The following is a 12,102-nucleotide window of genomic DNA, read 5'->3' as shown; positions in this document are numbered from 1 at the left end:
AACTTTTCTTAGTCTCAAAAAAAACTATGATTTTATTTACCTGTCAGTCCAGCAGAGGGCATCTTCTCGATATCTGCAACAACAAAAAATTTATTAATAAATTTATTAAAATTTATATAACAATGATAACATAAATTTGTCAAGATAAAAAAAAATGACTAATAGCACAACGATATTATTATATATAAAATAAAAAAATATATATAATATTATATATATGGATAATGTTTCATGGTGCGGAGGGTGCATAACCTCAAAAATATATTCTTATGGCAGTGCGGTTGTTCTCAAAAGCAGCTCATGTCACAGTGGCTTACAGGAAAAAGCTTTTACATGAAAGCACTGGGCAATGAATAAAATCGTCTATCGTAAATTGTCCGACCATGGCTAATCTTGCACTTGAATATTTCACCACATTTTTTTCTATTCATACATATAATATATACAACCTTTTTTTTCTTTTTTTGTGTATCTGCATTTATATGTCAAGATTTTTTGCTTCTTAGTTGAAAATTGTTCTAATCATTCATGCTATTTATTAATTAATTAAAAAAAAATAATAACTATTAAATTTGAATTTATATATAAATTTCAACACATAATTTTTTAAATTAAAATGAAAAACTTGTTTATTATATATTATGTAAAAAACGTGACAGAATGCAATTGTAAAAATGAGTGAATCTCAAGTAATTTAGAGGGTCTGTCATCAGTACATGATTTAAAGCCAAATATTACTGGAAAGATCACATTCCAGTGGTTCCAGTAGAGACTAACTGGAGGGTGATATATACGTAGTGGTTATAAACCTACTTATATATATTGAAGAAACACGTTCATAGAAGTTATAAATGTGTGGGTGAAGGTTTATTACCGCGAGGATGCGTTGAAATGGCTCAAAGAGGGTTGCTCAAAGTATAGAACATTGATTTAATGCTCAACTATAATTAGAGTGATATTTGGACATCTTTATATCCATATATAGATATTAACTTTGTTAGTATATTTGTTTGGTAAACTCTTCGTACTTTTGATATCATTGGAAAATGTTTTGTTTGATTGTCATACTAATAACTGTTACAATAGTAATAATTATAACAATTTATATTAATCTACGTTATTTACTGAAAGTATGAGAAAGTCTTTTTTATGCTCATAAAAATGCTTTACATTTTATTTTTGCGTTCATTTAATTCTAGACTCATTAACACTAATTTTTTTCTATTTTTTAACACCAAATTTTGAATTGTGCATATAATCTTCGATACTGGTATGCATTTGTGCATCGTGAAAAAGTTTACGGTATGACTATAAAATGTTATATATTGCAATCAAAAAACTTTTAGTTATTTTTTTAAGTCAAGCTAGTCACGTGATACATTGGTCCTAGAGTCAGAGGCAAAAAAGTTAGCAGTTTATTGCTAGTTGTTTTTGTGTTTCATTTTTTTTGTACTTTAACTACTTTAATTGAAGGATAAAAATTGAAGGTGCTTTTTATCCCTCCACATTTACACCCCCCTTATTCCAAACAAATAATCTTTTTGATAGCTCATTGCACGCACAATGATCCTACAAAATAGCCCATTATTCTCAATACTTAGAACGTTATATTACAACTCATTTGTATACAGCCTTATAATAATTTTATTTTAATTCAACATCATTTTTTTTTTTTTTTTATTTGTAATTATTATTATTTTTATTAAGGTCGATGAGTTAGTATGCATATTGTAATGTACATGTTGATGTGATTATTTAAAAAAAATATGTTTGAGCACGTTTCAAAAGCCACATACAAGATACTAAAATTTACCACACATGTTACCCATGAAGATATCTATATACTGTAAAGTTAAAGTTTGTAGGATATGAACACCGGGTGTACCAAATGTCCAAGCTTGCCTTATGTCCCTTTATCTAGATAAATATATTTTATATATCTCTACCTCAATTCTCAATTTCATACCGATTTTCAAAAATTTATATATTTGAATTGAAGCAAATTGCAAATCAAAATAATTATATTTTATTTTTGTTTTTTATAAAAGTTAAAAAATTCTAATCAAAGTTCGAAAATAAAATGATCCTTCTTCCCCGGGATGAAAATTTTAAGTGCACTTAAAATGTATACGGAAAAAGTCTTGAGGCCTGAAAAAGTTCGAAAAAAGTATTGAGAGTATGAAAAAATACAAGGTGGTAAATATTTATTGATTATACCTTTATATTTATTATTAATTTAATTCTATCTTTATTATTCAACACCACAGTCAAGGCCAAATAATCGAGATGTTGATGATTTGAGTGCATTAATAGCCAATTGTTCGTCATCATCGACTGTAAGAACAACAAACTATATAAGTCACCAACTCAAAGAGAAGAAAGAAAGAAGTGAAAAAAAAATATATTCTTGATAATACTGATAAATTCTTCAGAATATTGTCTTATTATAAGTTAAATACTAAAGCATTATAGATACTGAATAAAAATAAAGCAAAAAAATAAAAAAAATTTTGTTCAGATCTTTATTGTTGGTTTAATGAATTTAATGATGATCACAAAAAGTCTATTCGATTGTTTTTCTTCAGCAAGGGGTCCTCAGCTTGATACTTTTCAAGTTTTTAAAACTTCAAGCCATACGATCATTGATCTTCATCAAAAAAAAAACTACATCATCAAAACTTCTATTTTAGAAAATATATTTTGTTTCTCGGAAATATTTGTAAAAGTTTGTAAAATAAATAAAATAATAATTTGCAAAAAAAATATCAAACTTGATGATTAAAAGTTAAAAAAGGATCGACGATTTATTATATGTCGAGTATTTATTTTTATAAGTAAAAAATTAATTAGGTATCCGAAACAAATAAAATTAAAATTGATGAGCAAATATCGATATGTTGAGTTGAGATAAAAGTGTTGAAAAACGATGATGAGAAGAAAGATGATTCCTGAGAATACGTTGATACAAAACGATGATGAGAATGTCATTCGACCAGTGAACGCGCATAAATCCGAGGTGAGACAGTTCCTTAAATGGCATTCAACAATTCTTGTCTTGCTTTCATACACACACTGAAACGAGTTTTAATTTATTTTTCATCAAAGAAAAGTTTGTTTTTTTTTTTATTTTTATTTTTATTTATTTTATTTTATTGATTTCTCTCGAAATGTACAATATGAAACTATATAAATCATCCAGTTAAATTATATTTAAAGAACAAAATTTTATTTTGTAACTCAATAAGAAAAAAAAAATGTATATATTAGAATTTTCAAATTATTTTGTTAATGAAAGAATTTGTTAAAACACATTTATCATGTATATTTTCAAACAGATGCAAATGAGGACATTTTTCCATGATAAAAAAAAATACACGAATACAAAAATTAAACACGCATAGATAGTGTTTAAAGAGACAAAGCGACGCCACAAGAGACTTACAAGTATCAACGACGCATGCTCAATAAATCCCCCCACTCATATCCACCTCATTACTAAACTTTGTCTCTTTAATTGAAATCTCGTGTTTTTACGAAACACATCACGTCAGTAACACCCCCTTGGTTTTTTTTTCAAATTCTTTACCTGCATTTATCTTACTTTGAATTTTTTTTTTCAAATTTTTTTATTCCAAGTCACACTATCATTATAGATTTTTTTTCTTTGAAATAACACTTGACATATTCTGATATCAGTGAAAAAAAATACGAATATATTGATGTATTTAAATATACAAAATTTGTACGAATAAATTATTCTAAAATTGAACAGTTATAATTGTAATTTATTTATATTTACATCAAATTAATAGAAAGTTATTTATAACATTTTATATTTTTTCAATTAATAATATATATATCAATTATTTATATAGGTATTGTACAGTTTTTTGGGAGCATTTTTAGTCAAGAATTGGCTGAAGAGACAGAAGGTAGAACGAAGTAAAAAACATTGACGATACGAATCGACCAACCTCGAACCGATTAGCTTCGGGCTACCGCGTTCGACGCGGCTCTTCAGTATCCCCTTCTTCACCCTTTACCGTCTTTCTCTTATATCTTGTAATTTTTATCGAATCAACGTCGTACAATCTCTGTAAAATACCATGAAAATTACATCGATAATCAATAGCGGGTAAAAAAGTTATGATTTTTTTTCGTTTTTTTTCTTTACTTCAGCGGAACAAAAGTGGTATACCTTATATATAAGGATACATACAAAAAATGAAGGAAAAAAAAATGGAAATTTACACGTCTAAAATGTGACGAGAGCCTGAAGGTTTTTAGATAAATACACGCTGTTAGTTTTTATATTCGAAAATTATTTGAATTCACTTGTTCATAAAAAAAAAAAATGGAAATTAATTTTTTTTTTTTTGTAAACTAATGTAATAACAATTAAAATTCATCAAATAAAAACTAAATATGTGTTTACATTTATTAAATAATAGAATCATAGATTATAATATGATAATTTCAAGAATTGAAATATTATTTGTTTTATTTTAATTTTTTAGATGACAAACTTGAACTTATAAAGATAGTATACTCGAAAAAACTTTTAACTCATTTTTCTATATACAAGTCTTTTCTATTCAATAACAAGTATATATAGTTAATCATCAAGTAATTAATATTATTGAATCAATTTTTTTAACAATAGTTTATACTGATTATAAAAAAGCGTTTGGAATCATTTTCAGTTTTGAAGATATCTGATCACTTACATAGTTATAGTATTAAATATATTTGAATCCTTCAGAAAAATATATATCAAAACAATTTAAAGCTATATTTGTCAATTATAGGAATTGATTTGATATCATTAACCGAATATTTTTCAATTATATATTGTCCATCGTAATTAAACTATATAAACATATAAATATAATAACACTTAAAAATTTAGTGTAAAACATTAAAAAAAAAAATTTTATATCATATTTTTTTGAATGAAATGAAAAAATTAAGTACCATTCTAGAATTTAATCGCGATGAGTTTACAGAGTGACAAGAATGAAATGTTAAACGCCTACACTGCCACTTGACCTAACAACGACCCTCCTAACATCAGTTAACCTTATCAAAGTCGATTCAAACGACAAGCCAAAGCCACTAAAAGTCTTTTCTTTTTCTATCTCTTTTTTGTCACAACAATTTTACTTTTTATACCTCTGTGTCTCTTGAGACTTTTCACTTTCTTTCACCACCTCATCTAAGACAAACCACTATAATTATCAGCCCCCTCAACTCTCGTATAAATTAAAATTTTTATTGGTCTCCAATTTAATTTTTTTTTTAGTCACCAATTTTAAATTCGTGTTTTATAAATTTTAAAAATTTACCATATTATTTATCCAAGATTGATATATATTTATTTATGAGAAAATAAATAAATATGCATGCCACAGAAGTACTCGATGTATATTTTTCTTTGATAAGGTCTCTTTCCCCATATAGTTCTCAAAAAAAAAAAAAAAAAAAGATAAAATGAAAGAGAAAAAAAAATGACGAAAAGTAAGATTCTTCGGTGGATGAGATTTGAATAAAAGTATCCATAGGCAATGGTTTTATGAAGATAGGGGTTCTTGTCTCTTTACAACTGCCATGCAGCTTCATTAAATATGTATAGATTCGTAAAACCACCCCTCCCAAAAAACCTCTTTAACGTATTGACGAATATAAAGTATAAAGTAAACCAACTTATTCAAAGTGTGAATGATTACATGAACATATGTTTTGCGGATTCATCTAAAACATAATTTTTTTTTCTTTCATTGAGCCTGAAGGTGTGTCACAGTAAATTACATAAAATACAGACAAGAGATATGACATTATAAAAATATATATTTTAAAAAATGTAATAATAAAAATAAAATCAATTTTTTTTTTTTTTTTTTTTAAGATCCTCATTCGAACCCTCTGTCAGTGAAGCGTAACTTTGCATATTTTATTTGATTTTTTTTTTGTATTGGATAATAGTTCCAGGTAATAGGGTGATGTCGAGAAAAAAAAAAAACGTACGAGTTTGAACAAATTTTCACCCCCGTATTTTCTCAATTTCCCCATCAACAGCACACTCGCTGAACTTTTTTTTTTTTTTTTCTTAAAATACATCCTTTTCTCGCACCCTTGGCCAATGTCGACTTCTATACGACTGTTCGCATTAACGAATTTACATTTTTTAAATGGGTAGGGTAGCAGTCGCGGGGCGATAACTCGCGAGCCATTTGTTCCAAGAAGAAATGAAACTCTACTTCTTGTAACTCACCCCCTTGGAGTCTTGAGCTTTTTTTTACTATGTTCTCTCTTTTTTTTTAGAGAGTTTTAAACATGTTGGGAGGAAAGCAGCTTGTGATACCTTATAAACCGTAAGCTGTAAAGGGCTTTTATATAGTCGAATGAAGGATTTTTTTTTTTATTTTGTTATATATATCCTCTCGATCTTAATAAAGAATCACGACACTTGAGACTGTCGAGAGTCTTTAAAATGGATTTGTCCCTTGGTAGTGACTGTATCTGATTTTTTTTTAAACTTTTGTGGACAATTAATATCCATTTAGTTGATGAAATCTCGAATAAATTTTTTCTTGAATTATTTTTCGTTTTTTTTTGTCATTGATGTCTTTCAATTTGTTGGTTTTTATCCATTTTTAATTGTTAATTTATTTTCTCTTTTATTGAAAAAAATTTTTTTTTTGTGAAAAATAATTTATATTTCACGCAGCAAATAAATTCAACATACACGTATAAAAAAAATTGGCACGTTTATTTAATAGATTCCTTATATATCCTTTAGTGTATTTTATAGAATATTTTTCTTATGTTTTTATTTGAAGCCACTGACCAGAACGTCGGTGTTAAGTCGTATAGACATAGATTTATGAAAAGTAGCCACAAAAAAAATAATAGTATAAACTTCAGGTAGCAATTCGTATTTAGAAAACATAAAAAAAAAAAAAAATGTTACACTCATATCGAAATAAGTAATTTATGTATACATATAAAATTTTAATTTTAGTCATTTCCAATATAAGAAAAAAGTCAATGATGTAATAAAATGTGAGATATTTTTTCGTTCAAATTCGTACAAGCTTGTATACTAGTATAAAATAATTTAAAGCAAATAAAAAAAAAAAAAAAAGAAAGAAATAAAAATGAATTTTGTGTGTTTCATCATCAGTTAAAAGAAACTAAATTTGTATTTTCTTTGTAACATATAGAAATTCATTCAACGAATATAAGTAGAAGCTCGAAGAGTTCAAAAAAACCAGAGTTGAGGTTTTCGCGATCAGATCGCGCGTGCCGACAGAATTGAAAGGAGAGATGATATAAAATATATATATATATAAATAAATAAAAAAAATGAATAAATAAAAAGCAAAACAGATACCCCAAACTCATTCGGGATATCGAAACGAATCGTTGGATCCCTTGCAAAATCAATTGAGATGCGCTCACCTCTTTTACTTGATCGTGTTCCCCTTTGTATTCCATCTGGGTGAGAATAGATTCGTCAAGCCTCGAAAACTTTCACACAAACAATACAAAATTCATCCACAAAAATTCCAATAACCGATTATAAAAAAAAAAAAAAAAACAAGACAAAAAAATTAATACCAAAAAGAAAATTAATTTTTTTTAATTATTCTGTATTCATCCATTCAGCTTGTTTATTTTTTTTTCAAGCATAACTAACAACAATCAATTGACTTTCATTGTGTCAAATAATTAAAGCTTAATTTTTAAACAAGTAAAGATAAAACAAAATTTGAAAAATTAATTTTTACTAAATAAAAAATAAGAAATAATATAAAATTGAAAAAAAAAAAAAAAGTTATCTTAAGTTAAAAAGTTAGCTATGAGAAAATAAGAGGGAGAAATGAGTGTGTATTTCGGGCAAGCTATATGTATATAATACTTCGGGCAGCCTAAAGTTTCGGCAGGCTATAATCAATTCTGATTGCAGTCCAGGGGATCGCGGTGCGATCCACTCTCCGATAGCCGAGAAAAAGTCCGAAGGCAATCCAACTACCGGCCTACCGGGGGCCCCACCATAAACCGTGTGCACCCGCTTCAATCCTTCGACATAATCCTGAAGAAGAACACGAAATAAAAAATATAAAAATAAATAGAGAACGAGAGAGAGAGAGAGAGAGAGAGAGAGAGAGAGAGAGAGAGAGAGAGAAACGAAAGAAAAAAAGAGTTAAGGAGAAAAGAGTACAACCGTGCGAGGTTACTTTGTGAGTCGGCGTGTCAGGGGGGTTCTGCAAGGACTAACCTGGAGCCCGGTGTCTTCGATAAAAACGCTTGCGAGTTATTTATCAGTCGAAATACTATATCGACGAATACACATCCACAAACACAGATAAATACAAGAGCAAACCAAATGAAAAGAAAAAAAAAAAAAATATATATATATATATATATATATACATATATATATATGGGGTGGGACGCGTCAACTCGACCTCATCAAAACCTTCAGATTTGGTAGTCAATTTTTTTTGTGTTTCGGATGACCACAGATACCCTGACTTTTTTCAATATTTTTTTCTCTTAAATATAAAGTAATTTTACTTTTTTACTTATTAATAATATTATACATAAAAAAAATCAACTTTTCATTAGAGCTTCATTGTGGGTTAAAGAACTCTTATGTACACAGAATATCTAGACTTATCAAACTTTTAATTATATATGTATATTTTTTTTTAATTTTAATAAGTAATGCTCTAATTTAAAAGTCAAAAAATAAATAAAATTAATTACAAAAAATTGAAAGACCGAAGAAAAAATGAAAAAATAATTTATATTTTGATCCATTCTAACAGAAAAACAATATTTTCAAAATTTTTATTAAAATTTTAACAATTTTATATGTACATTGATTGAAATCAAGTTTCTAACGAAACTGACTGTGATATTTTCTATGATTAATGTAGAATTAAATTATATACAATTAACTTATGTCATTTAATCAATGAACTAAAAACGTAAAAAAAAAAAAAAATTAAAATTTTTTTTCTTTTATTATAGTGATTTTAAAAGGAATATAAGTGCAGAATCAAATAAAGAGTTGTTTATCAAAAATAAAAAAAACAAATAAGCAAGTTCAACAAAACGACGGAAGAATGCGTCTTGTGTCCCTTAACTCACATCAGTCGCGCGTCGTCCGACTTTGTCCAACTGATGGGATGTACACCCCAGCGAGGACCTTGATCCGCCGCTGTCGACGAGAGACTATATCTTTTTCTTTTGTTATGTTTCTTATTTTTTTATTTATTTATTTATTTATTTATTTAATTTTTTTTTTCCATTTATATGTTTATTTTTGTTCTCTGTCTCTTGCACGCTTCTTACTGATCTCTTACAACAGCGCGCGTCCGGCCCCATTAGTAGTCGGCTGGGCCATCATTCAATAACCCTCTCGATTCTCCGCGAGCCCTTCGTATCTTTTTCTCTCTATCTCTCTCTTTTATTCATTGCATGTATAAATTTTAACGCATGATACATACTTATACCGGGTGTTCAACCAGTCTGCACTTATTGTCAACCTTATTTTCATTCATCAAATATTAACATCCCTTTTTTTCATAAATAAAATATATTTAATATTATAATCAGTTTCTTGATGGGCACAGATCTTTTAGTGATTATTCGAAAAAGTGTGCTCAAGTAATAAAAAAAAAAAAAAAAAAAGAAACCGATGCTTCTTCGTAACGATTACGCGAATACCGATCAAAATTTTACGACTACCGTGTGCCCAAGTACTTTCGGGTGCATCATATTCTTTTATTTTTTATCAACCTGAGTTTAAAAAAATTCGCCTCAAGGCGAATTATGGGCAATTTATTTTCAATGCTATTATAAAAGTCTATATTTATTTTATTTTTTTTTTAATATACAAATTAAAAATATAAAAATGATAAAAAAATTAATAAATAGAAAACTTTTGCCCTTATTATTGTTATTATGAAAAAAATAAATTTTCTTAAAATATATACTTATTATTTTGACGGGTAAACCGTTGTTCCAGGCATGAAGAGTATTTCATTGCTTGCAGCAATTGTCGTCTCTCTATTAGGATTTGTAAGAAGATTGTTGAGGATTGAGTGATGAACTTACTTATGTACAATATGCTCAAATTGCACATCTGACCAGCAACAAGTGGTATTTTTATATCGGTTCATAAAAAAAAAAATAATAATAATATTGTCATTTTCTACTTTTGAAAACCTTTAAAGTCAAATTAATAAAAATAATGTATAGTATTTCTATACTTGTATATAATATACATTTAAAAATTAAAAATATTGTTAAAAGAAGAAAAAACATCAATTTGTTGAGTAAAAGCAAAATGAATATATCAATATTTATAGGAACTAATTAAAATATGTTGGTATTTTTCAAATGATATATTTTATATAGCTTGAGCATGTATGTACAGTGAAAAATATTATGTGTGAAGTTTGGGTCACGTTGAAAGACTAGAACACGTGTCAACTCGTGGATAATTGATAGTGGAATGCTAATAATTCGGACGAGCTAAGAATTATAATGGGATTTTTTTATTTATTTATTTTTTTGTTGGTGGAAAAAAAAAAAAAATGTGATCCATGTCTTTGTCCTAAACTAATCTCCATTTATTTTTTTTTCCATTTCTTTTCCATGTCAATCTTATTATTACTATTTTTTTATTTATTTTTTATTGAATACATAAATTGTTTATAGATTTATTTAGAATTAAAGAAAAAGAAACAATCTGCATTTAACATTTGATTTAAATTTCAACAAATTAAAATGTAAATTAAAAGAAAAAGAAAAATGTAAAAACCTGTAACACGGAAATCCTTGTGGTACATGAAGATCCATTGGCATTGTTGGATGAGCAGCACCATGATGAGCACTTGTTAGACCATAATCATTACCAGATGACAATGGTGGTTGCATCATACCAGCAGCGGCAGCCGCAGCATGATGACCAGCAATCATAGCACCCCAGTGAAAACCTGTAGGTCCAGTTGTCATTGCTGGTGGATGATCTAGCTCGAGGCCACGTCCGGCGGCGGCGGCCGCTGCGGCACCACCACCACCGCCGCCCGTGACCCCGCTGCCACGGTGCATCAACCACTCCACACTTGTACTATTTATTCCTCAATTTGAATAAAAATCAAACCAACAAACAAATCATCAATATTCTTTTATTTTTATAAAACCTTATTTTTTTTAATTGAAAATCAACCACCCTTACTTCTACCCTTCCCCTTTTTTTTCTTTTATATTTCAATTAATTTCTCGCAATCTATATACAATATATACACTTTAAACACTTTCTTGAAGAAATAATCACTGGAATGATATTGAATTTAATTTACTAAACTATCACACTATTTATCAACACTATCATCACAATAATATAAAATGAAAACAACAAAAAAATCTAGGTTCTCTCACACTTTTTTCATACACATCACTTGCTTATTATGTTGAACTGGATTAAGATCCGATCAACTGTTATGAATATTTAAGTCATTTTTTTTTTTTTTCTTGCTTTGTTTGATTCAATTATTTTAAATATTTGGAACGATATGAAATTGATAAACTGGGGCAATAGCAACCTGTCAACTGTAACGGGTGCGATGCACGAATGTTATGTCTGGAAGTTAGATGTAAAGAGTTGAGAGTTGCTTGAGAGAATAGTGCGTTGATGCTGGTGGTGGTAGTGATGATGGTGATGGTGATGGTGGGGTAACGTGAGACGTGACCAAAGGGTGGGGAAGTTTATCAGGAGGTTGGGTTATATATACATGGTCACGATAGTTTGATAGTGGTATTATTATGATGAGGAATAATTTTTTACCTTTATTTTTATTTATTTTTTTTATCAAGGAAGTTAAGAAGCGAAATGATGGAAAAGAAGTGCCAAAGATGTCGAAGGCATATTCAGGTGATATTCTGAGGACTAAGGGTGCTAGATGATGATCAGTAATGAGTAAAGAAAAAGATGAAAAGCATGAAGGAATTGAGGGAATGAGGAAATGAGGGGAAAGCTTTGGGAGGGCGGAGTCTGGGTTTGGCTTAGTTGGTGAGACGAGAGCC

The 12,102-nt window shown here is 28.3% G+C and overlaps 1 protein-coding gene across 1 annotated transcript in view; it reads right to left on the bottom strand.

Annotated features, from left to right (window-relative positions):
* LOC122855094 (protein trachealess) overlaps positions 1 to 11,679 on the bottom strand; it is a 99,604-nt gene extending 87,925 nt beyond the window's left edge. Inside the window, 2 exon segments of the mRNA XM_044156251.1 lie at positions 41 to 73; positions 10,838 to 11,679. Coding sequence (XP_044012186.1) covers positions 41 to 73; positions 10,838 to 11,127 — 323 coding nt within the window. The 5' untranslated portion in view covers positions 11,128 to 11,679.
* Between the last annotated feature and the right edge of the window lie 423 nt (positions 11,680 to 12,102).

The sequence above is a fragment of the Aphidius gifuensis genome, linkage group LG4 (genome assembly GCF_014905175.1).
Source record: "Aphidius gifuensis isolate YNYX2018 linkage group LG4, ASM1490517v1, whole genome shotgun sequence".
Taxonomy (NCBI): Eukaryota; Metazoa; Arthropoda; class Insecta; order Hymenoptera; family Braconidae; genus Aphidius; species Aphidius gifuensis.
This window is presented reverse-complemented; position numbering and strand designations above follow the sequence as displayed.